At 34.6% G+C, this 22,171-nt stretch overlaps 1 protein-coding gene across 11 annotated transcripts in view; it reads right to left on the reverse strand.

The window, feature by feature from the left end:
- The window catches only part of KLHL13 (kelch like family member 13), a 410,214-nt gene that overhangs the window by 67,647 nt on the left and 320,396 nt on the right, over positions 1 to 22,171 (reverse strand). Inside the window, exons 1-2 of one of the 11 annotated variants that reach the window (XM_055376213.2) lie at positions 18,804 to 18,951; positions 17,041 to 17,106 (exon numbers count right to left, since the gene is read on the reverse strand). The exons of 8 other annotated variants lie outside the window; for them this stretch is intronic. In XM_055376213.2, coding sequence (XP_055232188.1) covers positions 17,041 to 17,106; positions 18,804 to 18,844 — 107 coding nt within the window. In that variant the 5' untranslated portion in view covers positions 18,845 to 18,951. Of the gene's footprint in view, positions 1 to 6,306; positions 6,420 to 6,884; positions 7,311 to 17,040; positions 17,107 to 18,803; positions 18,952 to 22,171 lie in introns of those variants that run through there. 2 more of the 11 variants (XM_055376214.2, XM_019019809.4) reach the window with 2 other exon arrangements.

Below are 22,171 nucleotides of genomic sequence, written 5' to 3' on the forward strand. Positions count from 1 at the left end.
TGGAAGAACATTCCATGCTCATGGGTAGGAAGAATCAATATCATGAAAATGGCCATACTGCCCAACATAATTTATAGATTCAGTGCCATCCCCATCAAGCTACCAATGACCTTCTTCACAGAATGGGAAAAAACTACTTTAAAGTTCATATGGAACCAAAAAAGAGCCCGCATTGCCAAGTCAATCCTAAGCCAAAAGAACAAAGCTGGAGGCATCACGCTACCTGATTTCAAACTATACTACGAGGCTACAGTAACCAAAACAGCATGGTACTGGTACCAAAACAGAGATATAGACCAATGGAACAGAACAGAGCCCTCAGAAATAATGCCACATATCTACAGCTATCTGATCTTTGACAAACCTGAGAAAAACAAGCAATGGGGAAAGGATTCCCTATTTAATAAATGGTGCTGGGAAAACTGGCTAGCCATATGTAGAAAGCTGAAACTGGATCCCTTCCTTACACCTTATACAAAAATTAATTCAAGATGGATTGAAGACTTAAATGTTAGACCTAAAACCATAAAAACCCTAGAAGAAAACCTAGGCAATACCATTCAGGACATAGGCATGGGCAAAGACTTCATGTCTAAAACACCAAAAGCAATGGCAACAAAAGCCAAAATTGACAAATGGGATCTAATTAAACTCAAGAGCTTCTGCACAGCGAAAGAAACTACCATCAGAGTGAACAGGCTACCTACAGAATGGGAGAAAATTTTTGCAATCTACTCATCTGACAAAGGGCTAATATCCAGAACTGAGCATTTTCTAAAATGAATTACTCAGTAACTTATTTATGTACTGATTCCCCAAGAATCTCATGTTTATACCACCTTTCTCAAAGTCTTGAGGATATAAAGCAATACATCATGGCAGCCATGTCAATCTAAAATTTTATCATGTATGTTGTTGTAATTCTTAACTCTTTAACTGCAAGTTATTAGCACAAATACTTGCCTATCCCATACTTCTTTCTCATTGCTCTGTCTCCCCAAGTTTGGCCATACTTAAGTCCCAACTAAATATTCTAAGTTTCAAGCAGAATGTATGAAATTCTCAGTAACTCCGTACTTCCCATGATGGTATGGAGATATGAAATTCTGCCTCTCTTCCCTCTGTAGAAAGTGGTTTCTTTGCAGTGGGGGAAGCGATTACTTGGAAGATACACTAAGTATAAAAAAAGGAATCTAGATAAATTATTGACCAGCGAATGTCTTTGAAATATCTGAAAGTGACAGGAACACTAGCTCTTTGTCTTGCAAGTGTCTTGTGTGCAATATTTTTCTGTTATATTAAATGATTTCAAGAGGTCTTTTAAAAAAATACACAATAGGCTTTAAAACAAAATGTTAACTTCATTTGCACATGCCAGGCTTCCTCAGACTAAAAGATCTGAAGAAGCTAAAAGAATAAACACAGACAGTGAGGAGCAAGCAATCTAATTGTAAGGCCTTCAAAGAGGCAATTTGCAAACTGTAAATTCACTAGGGGACAGTGTGAATCCTATAATTAAAAAAATAATATAATCTCAGGCCCTTTAAGACAAGCAGAGCTTCTGCTTAAAGGAAGAGAATTGTCTTCTATTTGGGCCCCATGTGGAGCATCACATTCAAATGTTGTGTCTTACATAAAGATTAACATGAAAAAAACCATCCACGTGAGGACAACCAGGAGAGTGAAGGGTCTGAAAACCATGTCACATGAGAAGACTCCTAAGCGTGTATGTAATAGAATTTTTTTTTTCTATATAGCTCTATAAGGCTGCACTGGGAACGGGAGAGAAAAGATACAAGGAACTGATTTTGCTCAATGCAAGGAAAAGCTGTCCATGAATGAAGGGTGCAGCCTTGGTGAGGTAGTGAGCCCTTTGTCACTGACAGTGTTCAAGAAGGACATGCAATGCCATCTTCGAGAGGTGTCATGGAATGAGTTCCTGTGTTAAAAGGGGTTTGGACTTTCTAAATGACTTCTAAGGTCACTTCTATCTCTATGATTTTCCATTAATAAATGACAACCTAGTCCTTCTGCAAGCTCAGACAATGCAAATTCCCAAAGAACATGCCACAAAAGTTGCAGACTAACACAAAATTTATCTTAGGTGTTAGTTGTGTTATTTTTCCACATAATTTTGTTAAATTGTGCATATGTAATAAAAACAAAATTAAGTAGACACAAAGCAAGTAAAAGTTTATGTTCTCAAAGCAACTAAACATTCTTTTCTATTTTGAGATTATCAATTTAATAAGTATTTTGCTAGAAAAGAAAGATTTCTCTAATCACAAATGATTATCAATTTAATAAGTATTTTGCTAGATAAGAAAGATTTCTGTAACCACAAAGTTTTCTTTTATTTACTAAATTATAAAAAAAAGACAATCTTAGGGGATAGAAACATGTCAAATTTAGAAAATTCATATTTTTATTATGTCTGTGCTGTGAATCACCTACAAACAAGGAGCGTTTATACAATATGCACAATATTTTCTCAGGAAATGCCAGGTACTGAATTTTATTGAAGACATTACAGAGGCAATTGCTATAGAATGCTGTGTTTTTTGGCATTTACTATAAAAATATTTTTTACATATCAAAAAAATCATAAATAGGAAGCTAACTGAATGTAAGTGCAGGGACTAAAGGAGAACAAGTCTAGTTCACTAACATTCATCGTCTTTTAGATTGAGAAAGGTAACATTCTAAGGAAAACAACTCACAGGGTCTGTCTTGCTAGAATTCACTGTTATATTTCACTGGTTAATTCTTACCTAATTGCCTTCCTCCTTGCCACACTATTATTGTCAAAACTCGCTGCTGGAAAAGAAAAGATGAAAGGATCACTAGTGCTAATTTTGTTCTATTTCAGTGTGTCCTTAGCATCTAACAAGGCATTAACCCTATAATATTTGCCTGAAGGAACCATTTGCTGTTTTAAAACAATGAATACCTAAACACCATAAAAACACTTAGATGTGATTGCTCTTTCAGCTTTATTAATTTAGGCTAAATGACAAGAGTAATTTATATGGTTTGCACCTGTCAGGGGCAGAGTCTTTACTAATGCAATTTACACTGGCCAGGAGATCCTCCCTCAGGCTAAGGTTGAACTTCAACCTACTGTTGAACAGAGTGCAAAGCAAACACATGTCACCAAGCACTCTATTTCTATCAAGACAATCCCTTCAGAAATCCACATAGATGGCACACCACCCTGCAATGCTAAAATCTAAAGCTGAAAGAATGTGTCTACCCAATAAAGACTATTTGATCATCAATCAATCTAGAGACTGAAGTATTATTTTCGTGAATCTTTCGTATTTAAGATATCCCACTTTTCTAGTATGACATTACAGCAAAATTTTTTAAGTGCTTTATACTATATAAGATGCTATTTCTACTAATATTGCCACAAATACTATAGTCTTCATCATAAAGAAATCTTAAAAATGTTGGGACATTTCAACTGTCATTCAAGTTCTAAACAAACAGAAAGAAAACAAACATGGACTTTAAACCCACAAGGAAAAAAGTAATAGTCTTGCTGCTCAATGTTTGCAGTAAGTAAAGTGTTCTCTGTTGCAGCCTTCACTAGCACAGCAGTACTGCCCTATCTGTAGCATCAATGGAAGAGCTACAGCGAAGCAGCACATACACTGGGTTTAGAAAGAGACCATGGAGCCTTTAGATTTTTCCCACACATGCTCAATCACTATAACACATTTTTACTACTACCTAAAATACTTCATATTGAAATTTCAGTCTTTGACAAAGTACTCAAGTCTTCAATGAAAACCACGTAATGTATATTTGACAAAGCACGGTAAGTAATGATAAAACATTACAAACCAATACTGATGCTACACAAGCATACATACAAAAAGATCTTATATTACCTATGAAGAATTCTATATTCAAAATACTACTTTAAATACTTATACATTATTTTACAGGTAAATTTCCTATATATCACAATTTATTGAGGAGTCAGAATTGAACAATTCCATTTCAGTGCAAAGAGTTTAGACCCAAAAGACACAAGTAACCATTTAAACCTATGTTTGCCAGCCAAACAACTGTGAGAACAAATATAATGTTACTTGACCCAGTAATCTAATTTAGTCTTTATCATTTTTGAAGTGGAATTATGCTATACTTAAGTATCATTTTGTGTGTAAATGTGCTGAGGAATATAGAGAAGTACTGATGAGAAAAACATGTTAAACATGATGTTTTTATTTTTGGCCAAGTGAGGCAATGAACTGTGATCTAAAATGGTCAAAAACTAAACGACATATTTAAAAACCTGATTTAAACTCCCCAAGCTAGTCTTGCTACATTTCACATAAATTTCTATCTGTGCATATTTACTTACTATTAAGTATTAATATACATAAAAAGAAAAATAAGTTAAGACCAATTCAATAATATAGAGTGTTATAATGTCAAAATAGTCTGTTACAATGTCAAAATACTTCAGCCTACCATAAGCTCTTCGAATATATTTTTCCATTCTACCTACGTGTACTACCAACAACCAATAGTCAACATGCAAGATCTATTATATTTTGTAGGTTCTATCTTCTAAATTGATTCACTCATATCATCAGGTCAAAGAGGTAAGCACTTAAAAGGAAGAAAGTGATTAATTTAAAATGTTGTGTTGAGTTGTATCTGAACTTGTGGCTGGCATGAATTTAATAAAACATGGGGATTTATTTCACCATCTCTAAAAATCGACAAATCAGGGGCAATAAGGGCTGCAATTTGGATCTTTTAGACAATCAAATATAGTAGGAATATTAGAAACATTAATAACCATTATAATTGTAACCTGATTTTAGTGAGGTTTTGTTTTGTTTTGTTTTTATAATAAAGTTGCTTTTGGTAAATCTTTAGTCCTTTCTTGCCAGTTAAGATGCATAAAGTCAGGAAGCATCCTATTTTCTCGAATTATTTGAAAGAGCTCCATTAACTTCTCACCTCCATTAACTTGTCACCTCCATTAATTTGTGCTTTTGACAAGCAGTTTTTGAAAAACAAATATAGCTGGTTTATTTTTACAAACTAGCCTATTTTTTTTTTACTTCATAAAGTTTAACACCCAAAGAGATAAAAATATCCTGGAGCATAAACGGAAAGGAGCATTAAAAAATCTGAAAATAAAATGATGACAGGAATTTAACTCTGAAATGGCCTCATTTTTCAACACTTTCCAGGGAATTGCTTCTTTTGGACTGAGAGCATAACCACACTTCCTCAGCATCTAAAAGGGTTTCAAAGAACGAGATAGATATAATTGTGCATCTCTACCTCACATAAAACAAAAACTAAGTTAAAAAATGGCAACTCACCACAGCTCTAAATACACAATTAAACTAAGGCAGGAGAAGTTTTCCACATTTTTCCTACTGATAAATATTTTAAAAATAACACTCAAATTTAAAACATTCTTTTCAAAAGCTTTTCTCGTACTAATATTTTCTTTAAAAAAAGATTCGGTTTTCCTCCACCAAAAAGGATCATGAACAATACTTTAAAAGAATATTTTATTATATCTCCTGGATTTTGCCTTTAAAGCAACACTGCAAATTTAAAAAGATTTTCAAAAATTTTGAAAACTTCTAGAAAGACTTCCCAGTGCACTTCAGTACGTATTTACTTAACATATATTTTTAAAACAGACATTTGTAGAATACTTTTTCAATCCCCATAATATAACTGCTCATAGAGACATAATTTGCACAAATTCAAACTTACACTTCAGAACTTGAATGATAAAACTGAGAAAGATGTACTATCAAACATATTAATATTCATACACAACTAAAGTATAAAAGTCTCAATTAAAAGACTCATTTTCTGATCAATGTTAACTCTGTTTTTAATTCATGAAAAAATAGTAAAGAGGCATTACCATATTTAACACACCACCATCAATCATCAATTTTTTAATGCCATTACACAAAAGAAGTCATCCTAAGTGTTTTAGATATTCAAAAATTCAAACAAATCCAACATGTTAAATATTAAAGTTAATTCTTTTGCAATTCCTTAGGTATGCCTTTGTACTTTCACACTGGTAATTAGATTACCATTAAACACTTTAAATAAACATAAACTTTAGAAAAACAAAACAATGATGAAGTGTGGGCATGCCAACATCTTTAAATGTAAGCAAGCTTGAGGTTTTTAATCCTGTAAGTTTTTGGATGTTGCTGTTTGGGGGCTCCCCCGCCCCCATTTTGCCACAAGGTAGATTCATGAATGAAATCCCACTTTAATATCCTATTTTCTCTCACTTACATGTATGCTGGAGAAAGTGGAGTTGACCTGGATGTTTTAAGCACAGGAACTGGGAATTTCCAGATAGCAGGAGAGCTCGTTTTCCATTTCAATGGCATGTTGTCACCACGGTACTACAATAACAGTAAAGAGCGTTTCCATAACAGACTACCAACTAGGACTTCCATTCCACACTGTACTGACACAGCAGTGGCTGCCGCGGAGAACAAGCAAAGGATTCTGCCAGTGCCCTTAAACCGATGCTTCCAATCTGTAAAATAGGGCTGTAAGGTACCTCCTTAAATTCTTCTGTCCCCTAAAGCAATATGATGATTCTATCATTCCAACTCAACAATAGTGCCAGAAAAGCGTTGACTGCAGTAAATTTTTTTAGGACTGCACTGTGCATACCATACAATGCAGCTTTATTTAATAAAAGCAGCCAGGCTTTTTTTTTTAAGCTTGCAATACCATTGTTCTACCTTAACAGGGATACTGCAGCACTGTACTATATTCTGCACCTATTAACCTGATTTCTGACCAATAGTAGCAAGAAAAAACATAGATGGGTTTCATATGAAAATGAAACAACAACATACCTACTCAGAATACACTTGTCATCCTCTGAACAATCTTCTTTTGAGCTGCAACAATACAAATGGGATATAAACCTCAGCATAGCCTTAGGCCACCGCTAATAGAGATCAGTGACTAAATTCAGCAGCCTGCTTTCCTCCTGTGCAAGCTCTGGCCACACAAATCAAGAATGCCATTATGGGAAAAGCCCGTTTCAAAAATTCCAGTCCCTCTGTTTTCCAGCTAGGAGAAGGCAAAATGTAAGAAGAATATAAACTGCTTCAGAACTCTGCAGGCTCTTCTAGTAGCTTCTGATTCAAGTTGCTCTCCTTTCCCTATTCTTATTTCCAAGCTGAGATGAGCAAAATCTCATACATTTACAACATGCTGTAGTAACACAAATATCACTCTCTCTTCTGCAGCAGCGAAGTACAGAGTAGCATGCTCTTAATAGCAGTCCTCAGAGGGACGCTATCAACAATCTAATTCAATACTGCCCTCCCCTTCTCTCCCCTTTCCCCTCTTGTTCACCACCCCCCCACACTCCTCCCCTCCCTCCCCCGCAGACAGCTCACAAATTGCCTAGAGGAAAGACCAACACTGCCGGCCAAGCAGGTGTCCAGCAGGGACCACTCCAAAGCTCAACAGCGGGTCCGGTAACCTATAGGGATTAGTGATTGTCAAGGAGGTTCAAAAATTGAAGCTGCTGTCAAAGGCAGCTTGAGGTATTTCATGAAAGCAATGGCAAATAAAGGGCTCATCTATATTGTTTCAAAATACTGCCAGAAAATAGCGTTGTAAATGCCCTGAAAGTGACTTTTAAGCTTCTGTTTAAAGCACCAAAACAAACTCACAAATTTTCTACACAATTCTAAAAAGTGAATATAGGTTAAATGAGTATTATGCTGAACTGTTTATTTACAGGCTGAAGAATTTTACTTCTGATATAGGCAATTCACAATCATAGTACCCTTCTGCTTCTACCTAAAAACAGAATTATCCATTTCCATCAACGCAAGCTTAGTAAAGGCAGATCATGATTGACATGAAAGCAACTACCTATTTTTAAAAAATCACTGCAGGGACAAAGAGCTCATATTTACTTTCAAGTCTGTATCCAAACAATAAACTCATGCTTCCAACTTAAATAGTTGGCGTTCGAATACTCTTTCCAAATTATTCCTAGTTTTTAAAGATTGAGATTTAGTCCCCTAAGAGGCTTTTTCATCTGTATTTTAGAAACACACATGAATGTTTCTACAGTAAGGAACTATTTTCAAAAATTCCAAAATACCAAATTTAATATATAAGAAATACAGCATGAAATCAACTAACATAATCACAAATGCCTTCCTTTTAAGATACAGACCAATATCAAGGCAAAAAGACAAACTACTATTTTCCTGTGAAGCACAAAACATATATGTACATGCAGTATGTACATATACACATACATACATATATGGAAAGAGAAAGCTTATTTTGAAAGATTGACAAGTAATATATGAACTTTGTAAATATTAAAATTATGTCAACCATCATTACCTTACATACAATTTTTATTCAACCTATCATACAAAAGAAACAGCCCCCAAAAACCCAGTCAAGCATTTTAAAGGGTTAAATTATATATCCAACTCCTTTTAGTACTTGCACACAAAACAGACTCACAGAAATTGTCAAATGAGTCAGAGAAAGGAATATTTATCAATGCGCTAGTGGCCAAAATATATTTAAAAGTTTTTTTTAACCTGCCATTAATACACATAAATTATAGTCAATATTTTACATTAGAAGGCTTTCTGCAATAATCCTTAATGGTTATATAGCAAAAAGGCCTCAGGTATAATCAGCAGGGGCTACTTGTTTGAAATCCAAAGAAGGAGAAATACATACACACACACACACACACACACACACACACAGCCACACACATGTATGAACACATCAAGTTTGAAATGTCTTATTCCACAGTGAGTTTCAAACAAATTTTCAAAACCCGAAGCATTTGCAAACATTTAAAAATATAAAACATAAAGCAGCTATATATTATGTAGTAAGGAGGTGATGTTTTAGAAAAGAGATTCAATCATTTTCCAGCTTATGAATCTTTTTGTTTGTTTGCTTTTTTGAGACGGAGTCTCCCTCTGTCACCTAGGCTGGAGTGCTGTAGCACAATCCAGGCTCACTGCAACCTCTGCCTTTCAGGTTGCAGCAATTCTCCTGCCTCAGCCTCTTGAGTAGCTGGGATTACATGCACCTGCCACCATGCCTGGCTAATTTTTGTATTTTCAGTAGAGACAAGGTTTCACCATATTGGTCAGGCTGGTCTCGAACTCTTGACCTCAGGTGATCCACCCGACTTGGCCTCCCAAAGTGCTGGGATTAAAGGCGTGAGCCACCGTGCCTGGTCTACTTCACCTTCTGAGAATGAAGATCCAAAAACCTGTGTAAAAACATGGTAGTGAAGTGTTTCCAGGAGTTTATCTGTCTATGAAGACTTCTCAAACATTGGTGAGTGGAAAACAGGCAAGTTAAGGTAGAGTCTTCCAAATTCCCAAAAAGGGAACCACCACAAACAAGTGAAGATCATTTTATTGTAAAGATTATTATTCTTCTATAAGAATATCCTTCTATAAGTTATTATTCTTCTATAAACAATCAACTGATTCAAAAAAAACAACATACTTTTGTCGAATTTCATTGGGCTCCAAAGAAGCTATCTAATACCATGAATCTTCCAGGTCAATTTTTCAGTCTAGATTCCTTGCAGACTTAATATTTAATATTTGTTTTTGTGGTACCCCAATAATTTTAATATTTGTTCAGCGTGAAAAGAAAGTAAGGCTGCCTCCCTACACCCCATCCTCAGCACTCTAAAACACCTAAAACCCTAAAAGCATTATATCTGATGGTGGAGATGTATATATATTCAGTTCTTACTTTTCCTTTAATAAATTATTAAGTCACTTATAATTACCTCTCATGAGCAAACAACTATTATGCCAAAGTCCTTAAAAATAATCCCTTTAATCAGAAATACAGTTCATGAACAACACTTTACACTATTAATTCACTTAGCAACACTATTCCTCACATATTATTTAGAAATAAACTTCAGCCAGGTAAAATCATCCTAATTACAAGTTGGCAGCATCCAAACAAATCAGATGTTACTACCCTGGTGGAGAATCCAGTCATAACTATGGAGTGTAATTATAATTCCCATTACATTCTAGAACTAAAAATATGTTCACCTATGGAATGAACAAAAATGATTCAACATATATTTTAAATATAATTTTATGCAGGCTCAGTGTCCCACTACTTTAATATTTAGAATAGCAAATGTCAAAAAACCCTTGGTCACATCGTAGGAAACACTTATTTTGATTACAGAACACTTGGCTTCTATTATGTACAATTGCATAAAACAGGAGAGAAAGACAACATACATAAAAGCTCTTCAACGCATTTTATGAACATTAACTAATCAGTTAAAAAATACCTGTGAAATGCACAGTTCAGAGACGTAACAAACAAAGGACAATGATGGGTCTTGGCCAAGGCTACAAAAAGAGCCAACTCTTAGAATGTAAAAGGAGAAGATTTGTTGAAATTTTAGGACTCTAAGAATTCATTTTTCTCAGTACCCTCATTGTATAAATGAAAACACTGAAACCCAGAGAAGCTAACTTGCCCAATGTTGTATCACAAGCCAGCAGCAAAAGAGAAACTAGAAACCAAATTTCAATCTCCTAGTATAGGACTCTTGTAGAATCCCTACTGTTCTTCCCAATGAGACCATTCCACGAGATGCATGTTTCTATTTGAAGTGAACCACACTCTATAAATGTCTCAATGTATTCTAAAGAAACAGGATTACAAAGAGATATCAACTCCTCCAATTATATGTTCACTGAAAAATAGAAGTGGGAGAAAAACACCATAAAAGAAAAGCTGTGCATGAAGAACCATTTCCAAAATCTTAATTCCAGAAGATGTTTAAGAATGTTCAGGAAGAAAATATAATTTAAGCAGTCACAGTATAAGAGAAAAGGTAAATATATTGCCGATACTCTGATTTTTTTCTCAATGTATATGTTCCTAAATAATTTTATAGTAAAACTTAATTTGCTAACTGACTAGTACAGTTTGTCACCAGTACCACCTCACCAAATGAACTAATATATCATGTTTCTAATCTCTTGCTCCATTTTTTTCCTGATGTCCCCTAAGAAATTATCTACTTTTTCATGCAAGTTTTGGTTAATCCTGTGGTAGGTACAGCTAAAGACTAATAGCCCTAGCCAGAGTTTGTATGAACAGGCACTGTGTAATCTTTTCAGTTCTGAAATGTCTCTTCAGATTAATCTAAAATATCCATGTTATTCACAATGCTTAGACAAGACTGCAGATCATGCCAAATTGTGTGCTTTGTTTATGTTCCACCAATCAGTAAAAGTACTTGGATAGCAACCAAATAGGACGGTTAAACCCTTTAAAACACACACAAAATTCTGGACAGCAAAGCAAAATTCTTGATACATTAAGGGTTCCTTCTTACAGGAAATAAAACTGTTCACATTCATGGCTATGTACACTTATGCACTTACATGCATGTGTGTTTGTATGTATCTTTTATACACATATATGACTATATATTCGTGCATGTGTGTCTCCTTTATTTGTTTCAGGAAACTATCAGATACATTTAAAATTTCTTACTAGATACTCAGATATGTAGTCCTGCCACAATAAAAATGGAAAATCCCAGATGTTTCTCAAAGACAACTACATTGGAAAGTTTTACATTAGAAATTTCCTTAACAGAACTGTGTGAAACCTAGTAGGCCAACAAAGAATCTACAAAGACATTCCCTTTTGTAGCTATGACTATGCCTTGGATTTATATCAAAGGTATCAAGAAATATAAATTAGTCAAAATCATCAAACAATACAAACAATGTTATGCAGGCACACACTCATGTATATGCGTAGAGAATTCCTCACACCATGATGGCATAAGCAATGTGAAGGGCAGTAATTCTTCCTATCTGTAACATTTCCTTAAGATAAGAAGGGTGCCATGTTGGGCAGAGAAAAAACAGCAATAAGAGATGCTAGTGTGTTGAAAAGGCAGGAACACTAGGTAATGGATCCAAAGGAGAAGACAATAGGGGTGAGGAAGGTAATGGCTGGCTGTAAGGGGAAAGGAAAGCCAGAGTGGTAGTAATTCCTGATATTTACATAATACTTTTTATAGTTGGGTGTCAGATGAAAGAGGTTATGGGGCTAAGATAGGAGCTGGGATGAGTCGGCAAAAATACAGAGAGACTGAGCAGAGAACAAAGATCCAGTTGTTGGGGACCCAATGATCCACAGATTCTGACTAACTTTACTCCTTCACCAAGGCTGTAAAAAGGAGTAACACTGAATGGGAAATTCAGAAGTTCTTGCCCTTCCTTCTTCATTTTGTTTTCTGGCACTATCTATACTCTTTATGGCTTTTCTTTTTTTTTTTTTCTACCCGTGTATGCTTCAAAGTATTCCCATCTGTTTAAAAAAAAAAAAATGCTTTAAACTCCAAACCAGGATGTTTGTGTATGCTTGGGGTTGTGGTAGTGGAAATCAGTGGTTTTTATTTTATTTTATTTTTTTTATTTTTGAGACAGAGTCTCATTCTGTAGCCCAGGCTGGAGTGCAGTGCCACGATCTTGGCTCACGGCAACTTCCGCCTCCCAGGTTCAAGCAATTCTCCTGCCTCAGCCTCCCGAAGAGCTGGGATTACAGGCATGCGCCACCACGCCCGGCTAATTTTTTGTATTTTTAATAGAGATGGGTTTTTACCACGTTGGCCAGGCTGGTCTTGAACTCCTGGCCTCAGGTGATCAGCCTGCCTCGACCTCCCAAATTGCTGGGATTACAGGCGTGAGCCACTGCACCTGGCAAATCAATAGTTTTTAAGTATATATACTATGTACTATTTACATATGTGATTTTAGATTACCATTTTTAAATTGTTTGGTAAGAGCAATACAGAGAGACGATTTATCATCATCAGTAGGGGTAATATATCCAATGCTCCAAAAAGAGGCCATGCTATTACCACACCCTGTGCTACAGCTATTTTACTTCATCTGCCCAAGATGTCTTTCCCAAATTCCTATGTGTCCTTCAAGAAGGAATCCCTAAATCTTTGTATCTTCCTAATCCAGCACCATTCCTGGCCTGTTGGAAAGCACTCAATAAGTATTTGTTGAGTAAATTGAAAGGGAAATTTATAAACAGAGGAGTGAAAATCAGAATTATATATTGAAGCCAGAATATATCCTGAAAGATTTTTAAAACACTGTTGTTAAACCTGCTATTACCAAAAGCAGAGGTCAAGAGGGATATTTATCTGTTAATTTGATAATTTTAGGCTATAATCTCCTTAAAATGAAAAAATATGTAGAAACATACTATCTTATTAAAAATAAGCATATATTGAAGGAAATCATCCAGAATATATATATACTTTCTTAAATAAAATAAATATTCCAATAAAAAAATCTCTATCACCTGAAATAGTGATCACTCACCTGTTTAGTCATCTCTCAGCAACTTCTTAAGTATCTCCTTAAACTACTTTGAGTAAATAAAATAGTCAAGCTATTGTTAGCTTTTCTGATTGAATCTGTGAACTTATCAAAATAAAAAGCCACTTAAAATGTACAGTGCAACTGAACAGTTAAGAATATGGCTCTATTGAATGAAAATACATTCATATGAAGCTTTCCAAATAGTTTCACTTATTTTTTTTAATTTTGGTAGCATCAAATATAGAAGCAAGACTGCCAAAGTGGCATGAAGACAATGTAAGGAATACTGAAATCTTTATATATGTAAATCCTGCACTATTTTGGTAAGAATAAACAACTTCTAATAATGTTTATTTATGATGGTTGAAAAATTTTTCAGTAATAAGCATATCACATACCAAATCTCAAAAGACATGCCAGTTACAGAAATTCAACATTTGCCATATTCTATATTATTTCAGAAATACTTATACTTTTATAAAAGTCTGAATTTCTGAAAGATCTTTAGAAGAGTGTATTTTCTTCAACATCCCAATTTTAAATTAATGAAATAGTACTACTACCTTGAAAAATGTATATTTACATCCAAAAAGTTATTACAACATTCACATGTGCATCATAAATGTTATAACCAAAAATGAGGTTAGAAGATCACCTTGTTATCCAATCTCTTCCTCTTCCTATTTATAAATACTGGTTAAAAATACTTATAGAGTAATCAAAATAACATTTTGCTAACCAGCAGCACTTTCACAGAAAGCTAATCCTAATGACTAATTAAGACTATTTAACACTATTTAAATTTTCTATGAGAAAGAGCCATTTATATTCAATTGCTTTAACTTTTACCATTTCCTAGGTTTAATCATTAAAACTGAATTTCATATACATATGCTCACAGAAACTACTGTCATCTAAAAATAAAAGGTTTTGACCAAATAATGAATGAGAAAATCTTACACTTCAAAAAAGGCTCAATTTCAAACTTGAACCTTGTGACCCATTGCCATAATATGAAACCCAACAGTTTTCTTAAAGATGTCCTTATGGTAATGTTATTTGCCCACTATGCCACTATCCAAGAGACTTAGCAACCTGGTCAATACTTCTATTTTCATGACTATTTCCAGATCCTTTTCGTTTTCCAATTTAGAATTCTTCTCTTTAGCGATTTTAAATTCTACAAACAGCTAAAGAGTACACAGACAGTTATACTGAAAGATGCCAAGTGTATGGTCATAGGTCTAAATTGTAGACTCTAGCTGAAAAGTATGTAATTTAAAATTGCTATGCCTGCAAACAGAAATTCAATTAAAATCCTATGATGTACAACATCATTAGCACATGCCACATCAAGTGTTCATGTGTTGTAAAATAATCACAGCTTGTTTTGGCATTAGGTTTAGCTTTATTATTTGGATGCAATGGCTATCCAATGAAAGGGAAATCATTTCTTTTCCTTTATCTCATGGTCTATTACTAACTAAAGTAATTCCATTTTGAATAAAAACAGAATTCATCTTCTAGGTTGAATCTAGATTTAAGCTAGAGGTAATCTAAATCTGGGTTTCTTGACTTCCTATGTCTGTCTACTTCAACTAATAAGTTCAGAACCACTTCATGTCTTCAAAATCAAATATATGTTTTAAATAATCAGTTACTTCTCATAGAATTCTGAAGCTACATTTTCCCTTTAGCTAGCATATATTTATTCATTCATTCCTTATTCAGCTTGATTTAAGTCAGAGACACTTGAGCATTTTTATGAATCTTCCACTACAGGGTCTAGGCATTTGTTTAAATTTCTATGATACTGTTCAGAAATTAAACAAAAATATTTATGTTTAGGGGTTTCTAGAAATATCAATTTTTCAGATTCAGATTTGTAAAGCACAGAACAACATAACACGTATTCCAAAAAGGGTGAAGAGGCAAGATCGAGCTTGAATGGATACTCTAAACAGGGAAAAAGCACATTTATTAATTAGGACCACACTTTCACATCTGTCAACTAAAATGCAGTTATTTCAACTGAAAACTTCTTAGTATATTAACCATTACTGACAGTGTAAGATTGTCTCCTTTAACTTCACAAATGAAATCAATCAACTTACTCTGCCTAGCCCAAAACCCCTAGAAAGGAGATACATGCTGAGTGAGTTATTTCAGTCATCAGTAAGTATCAATAACTTATGACTTTGCTAGATGTTACAAATACACAAAAGAAAACATGTTCCCTGGCCACAAGACCGTTATAATCTAATCAGGCAGACTAGATATACACATAGGAAACACAAATTAGTGTAAATACATTGTTACAGTAAACCCTTAACTACCAGAACCCTGAATAGCCTAGTTTTCTATACAGATTTTTAAATTACTTTACAGTAAAAACAACTGGGAGATGTTATTAAAATATCAAAACTCACTTATTTTTCACCTTTTGGCAGAAATCTTTCTGCCCCTCATGTCTAAAATAGACACAAACCTTTATAAAATACGTCAAAGTCACCACAATGAACAGTAGCTATTGTGACATGCTTCAGATGTACATCCAGCAATGTGTGCAAATAATATCTGTCATTCATCACTCTTGCTTGCCCCTTGCTCCCCACTGCCCTGGTTAATATGGTTTGACATGGAACACAGAAGTTGCTGAGAGAAAAGTGGCTCTTCTTTATGCTGCAATACATATACCAAAAGAAAAGTTCTTTACCTTTAAGGCAGATGTGCTCAAACATTAGTGTGCATAAGAATCACATGAGGTGATTATTTAAAATGTAGATATCTGGAGATGGGGCCCAGTACTCTGCATTCTCAACAAGTACTACAGCTGATTATCACAGCAGGTCTACTAAACTATTAGAGAAACACTGCTTTAAAGTCAAGGTTGCTAATTCCTGCTGAATATCCCTTAGCTATAGTAAGATTGTCTTCTTTCTCAGTCCCTGGCCTGCCTTAGCTTATGAACACTGGCTGCTCAACACCAGTTGTCATAGCAAACTGTACAGCCATTATCTTGCCCTCCCACACTCCAGATCCTTCTAGGTCTGGGAGAGTCTGAAAGTAAGGTCTCCAGCTGGCAGACAGGCACAGAGGCAGACAGACAGATGCAAAGTGGGAAACTGTGAGGTACAACAATTAGAAAACAAATTATCTTGATTGTGTAATACAGATTAAAAAGTTAAAAACTTGTTTCAAACTTTTTCCATGAGGAAGAAGGCAGAAGAGTACAGAGCTAGGCATCTGTGGTCCAACTGCAGCAGAAAGATTAGCTTTCTGACCTCCAGTGTTATCTTCCCGCATCTGTAAAATAGGGAAAATGCTGCTTTCCTTGCCCGTCTCACAGTGTTGTCATGAAAACCAAAGTAATTTATGTTTGTGAAAGCATGTTGGAAAATACAAGGCACAATACAATGATGCGTGGCATTTTTAACAGCATGATTTACATATTTTTTTCCTAATAAACACAGTGCCCTAGACATTACTGTAACTATACTTGATAACTGTCTTCTAGTATTCTCAGGGTCTTTCATGAAAACCAATTCGCACTGAAAAAAAAAAGGTGAGGAAAAATGTAGACCCCTGGACATACCCTGAAGTTGATTTTTTGAATATATCCTTGAAATCGGCTTGTTTTAATGACAATTGCCTCCGTCTCCTGAAAGTGGAGTGCAAAAAGAAACCTGGTTAATTGTAGTTTTATTATATTTAGTTCAAATTTTGCAAAGCATACCCCAACAGCATTTTAGCTGTAAATTAATAAACCATATTTATAAATCCTGAACAGTTAAAACCACACATAACAACTTTAAACTATGTAAATTAACTTTTAAAAACCCTTAACTAGAAAGCCATAAGATTCTATTTGTTTTTAGAAGCTTTCTTAATGTCTGAGAAAGTCTGGAATAAAGATGGGCATTAAGCATAACAATGATTGGCAGTTGATCTAAAAGACTAAACTAGCCAAATTTGGACACAGGGAGACACTTTTCCAGTAAATATATACTCGCCCCTTGGAATAATTTGCCATTTTGTAGCTTTTTAAGCCTAAAGGTCAATTCTTTGCTGATATACTTCTTTGCCATAAAAACCTGAAAGCAAATGACACATATTACAAGCTTTCAGAGAACAGATGGCTAATGTTCTTCTAGGTTCATTTACTACCAATTCTTTTTATTTTCATACTGCTTGTAATTAATAAAAACACATAAATAGATATACTGTCTCCTAACCAGATGATTTGGTTTTTGTTAAGTTCTGTCATACATCTAGCTCTTTTGGGCTAATACAAAAAGCAACATTGGATAGACATACTTCTGGTACTGCCTCAGGAATCCAGTTTTAAAAATAGAGACTACTACAGAAGCACTACAGTATAGGCTGTTGACAGTCAACTCTCTTAAAAAATTAAAGTATGCTGGCAAATGTTTGATGAGCTCTAATATAAAATTTCATTTATTTCCATTTATTTCATTTATGTTGTTATCAGCATATAGAAAGTAAGCATTAGCCTTATCTCACTTTTTTTCAAAATAAACTGTCTTGGTTTTTTCTGGGTCATCTCACAAGCACTACTGCATTATTAAATCCATAACTATATCAAAGTCATAGTTTAATAATATCTTTAGAAAGACCTTGACAAAGACCTTATCCAAAATGTGATACTAAATCTAATAACTTCCTATGAAAAAAAGTAGGTGGAAAATATTTTATTTCTTTTTTGGAATGATAAATTCAAAACAGCATCTCCTTAATGACAGTACTATTTGAAAGTGTACTTTTAAAATGCTATACACATAAACATTATTGTTGAATGATAAAAAGCTATAATAGGTCAAATTCATATCTGTCATGTTTTACAATTAAGCCCTACCAAAAAATAACAATTATATTATTTCTTTGCTTTAAAATGCATCAAAATGTCTTTAAATACAGCTTATTTTATATCCCTATTAATATTATTCCTTTTCTTTGTGCATTTAAAAAAATCTGGTATGCCACCTTCTGGCAACTGAGTGAAATTATGTATTTCTACATAAGTCACTATTCTTTATTTTAACTTTTTAAATATATGTATATATAGATATTTCTTACCTGCATTACATTTAAGCTATATAAATAAATCTATAACACAGTCTGAAGTAAAATAAAATTCCCTTAGAAATCTTATTCAAAATCAAGCTTTGTACATGCTTCCTATGATTTTTGCATGGTTACCAATATGTCTCCTGAATTCTACAATACATCTAAAATTGATTTTTGTATATCGCTTCACAGCCACATATGGAAATAACAGGCTTGCTATTTTAATGAGTAAGTAACAGCAGTAAATAAAGGAAAAGAAAGGTCTCTTACCAATAAGCCCATTTTTCTCTTAAGGTTTGAACTCTCATCATTTGTCATGTTCTTGTGGATCCCTCTCTCATCAAATTCTCTGGAGTTTTAAAGTTAAGAGCTGTGATGCACAGCTAGGCTCTGCTACATAGTAGCGCACCCCAGTGCATCTGCCTGGTACAACACTTCAGTTGTAGCTCCCAAAAGCAGAAACAGGCTTTATATACTTAAAAAAAAAAAAAACCTATGTACTGCATACCTTCCCTTGATAGGAAACTGTAGTCAGTGTAGTTGAACTATTTATATTTCATATCTAAACTGCTGGCCAGATATGAAAATGAGAAGCACATATATCTTGAACTTAGTTCTGGTAAACTGAACAGGAACAAAGTGTTCATCTTTGGAGCAAAGGTGGAGTGAGACAAATACTAACACTAGGAAATCCAACTTAGAAAAAAAAACATGCTTACCTGAAAGTAACCTTATTTTTTTAAGGGTCACCATCCTGCTATTTGTTGTATTATCTTTATTTTTTATTATCTTTAATTCTTCCCTCTCTCTTGCCCATAGTTGCCAGTCATTAAGTCCTATCTTTTTTTCTTTATCAATCTCCCAGGAATCTAGCCCCTACTGTTTTTTTTAAACAAATGAGCTACTTCAAAAATACATATAACTCATCTCCCTGCATTGCCCATCTTCAATCTGTCAATCCCATTCCATCTAGATCGCTTTTTAAAAATAAAACTACACATGATGTAAAGTAAATGATCAATGAATATTTTTTCAGTAAGTATGTATTTATTGAATTGGCTACATGTTAGGTACTATGTTGGGTGGTGTGGATGTAAAGGTGAACCAGACACAATCCCTGGCCCTCAGGAAGCTCATAAGCTGAGTGAGGGAAGCAGGCATGTATTCTGACAATACAAAATATGGTGTAGAAGCTTTAGTAATATAAGCCTAGCATTCTACAGCAGCAGAGGAATAACAAAAATTCCGTTGCAACTGAGGCTGAAGAATGAAGCATACATCAAGTGAACTCTAGAAGAAATAGCCTGTGCAAAGAAAGAAACATGTGAAGGAATACAACATGTTGGAGGGATCAGCAAATTCTTCGATATGACGGAAAAGAGTTCAATATTACTGAAAAGTGGGTACATAGTGTTGAGTGGAGTAGATTTTAAGGTATGCAGAAACCACATCACAGAAGACCATGCACACCAGAAAACAGGTTTGGATTTTATCCTGTGGGCTATGAGAAACAATCTGTTGAATGAGTAGATCAATCAAATAATTAATCAAGTAACTAAGCATAGCACTAAGAACTCAGTACATACCGGCCAACCTACTCTTCCAGTTTACTGTAGTAAATCACAACACCAACTTCCAGTTCTCTATGTCAAAAGCTTTCTTTGTTCTTTCTCGCCTTTGCTCCAGAGGTCCCTCTTGCATGAAATCTCTTCCAAACTCCACTTTCCTGAACTCAACCCATTCTTCCAGATCCAGCTCAAATTCCATTTGTTTCTGTGATATCTTACATGGTAATTTGAGTCTATGGTTTTAAAAATATTCTTTCATTACAGGGACCAGAAACCACGCATTCTTGCTAATGTTTAGCACTCAATGTTGAAGAAATCTTTTTGATCCTTTGCCCACAAAATAAAAGAGGATGGTGAGAAAGTCACACTAAGGCAAAGGTCAGAGCCTCAGAGTAAGTAAGCAGGTCCCTGAAAGCCCACCTCCCAGACTTCATAGTGCACGCTAATCTTAGTAACTTCCTTCACCACTCTGAGCCTGAAAAGGAACAAACATGAATTGTGAAGAGAGATGGACCTGTGTTGGGCAGCAACTCTAAAGTACTATGCAACATTGCTGGCTGTATACCTCACAGCCCTGTTCAAAAATTCCAGGGAATCGATGAGAAAGGGATACTGACAGAAGAGCTGAATGATGGAGCTGTGACCTTTGGAAAAATAGAGCTGTAAGTGGAGAGAAATTGTGATTGTACTTTACTACTCATAGTAAACCAAGATAATTCACCCAAAGATCCATATAATAAAAGGAATTCATGAAGATCTCAGAAAGAGATGAGTGTGTGAGTGTAGGTGCTTGGGTATAGAAGGTTTAGAATCTCCAAGGGTGAGCTTTAATAGGAGGAAATCTAAGTGTAAGAAAGAGGTGTTTCAAAAAGGGTTAATAATGTTAGCTAGGAGATTAGGATAAGAAGCTATCAGAGAAACATGTCCTTGGGTGTAAATATTTAGTATTCTCTCTCTGTGGAACCACATTCCATTATGCTCAGTGTCAAATACCCAGTAAGTACGCAAGCTTTCGTTGATTTTGGCACTTAATATTCAGCTTTGTCTCATCCTTTTTATGTATGCACAATCTCTTAGATTTATGCAATGATGCAAAAACCATGGTGATTTCTTTTATGTAAACAATAAAAATCTTTCCATCTTAGTCAACTGTTTTATGTTAAAATGGATTAAAAGATTCTGCCAATAATTTCAAAAAGTAGTTAACACTTAAAAATATTCTCTCAATGACTTAAAGCATTCCCAGATAAAAGCTGTCTACACCTTCCTTCTTTTTTATTGAGTGAAAAAACTGACCAGTTGCCTTTCCACTAACTTATAAGGAAAAAAAGCAAGTACAGAATAAGAGGAGAATGTGAGTTGGTGAATGTGCCACATTTTCCAAATAATCTTCAAAAACAGGCAGTACTTGGGGGACATTAAAATGATTTCATCAACAGCACCTTCAGAAGAATGTTTTTAAACTGGGTATCAATGGCACCATAGATTTTAAAACAAAGAGAAAATAAGCCAGACCATTTCCTCATTTAGTTTTGTGAAAAACAGACAAATTGACAGATTATTTCCTTAGAGCCTGGTAGAAAAATATCAACAACCATTTTATATTATATTTTGATTAGAATAGGTGTTTTATCCAAATTCACATAACTAGTTCATCTCTAAGTTGCAAAGGCAGAAAGGGAGGAGGGGTAACTACCTCTTGGAATTCCACAAGTGTCATATAATAGTGATTATGATGACAGGATCAATACTAGTCTAGTATAAATAATTCAGTTACATTCCATGTAAAATACCATTGCGTTATCTCATCCATAGCAGTACTCTTTCCCTTTCTTCTGATGTATGTAAGATGGTTCAGAGCAGGATGACTTCAGTGGTTTACAGAATTTTCTGTCCTGCTGAAATATCCATAGTGATAGATTTTGAGAACCACTGATCTAAAGAACGGTTAGCAAGGCGTATTTATATTGGAAGCAATTGCTCATGCTCCTATAGTCTAGAAGTTCATGTTTCAAGTGATTTATCAGATTTCAGTAGATTACCACTCAATCTAATGGGGAAGATGAGGGT

This window comes from Gorilla gorilla, chromosome X (genome assembly GCF_029281585.2).
Source record: "Gorilla gorilla gorilla isolate KB3781 chromosome X, NHGRI_mGorGor1-v2.1_pri, whole genome shotgun sequence".
In the NCBI taxonomy this organism is placed as follows: domain Eukaryota; kingdom Metazoa; phylum Chordata; class Mammalia; order Primates; family Hominidae; genus Gorilla; species Gorilla gorilla.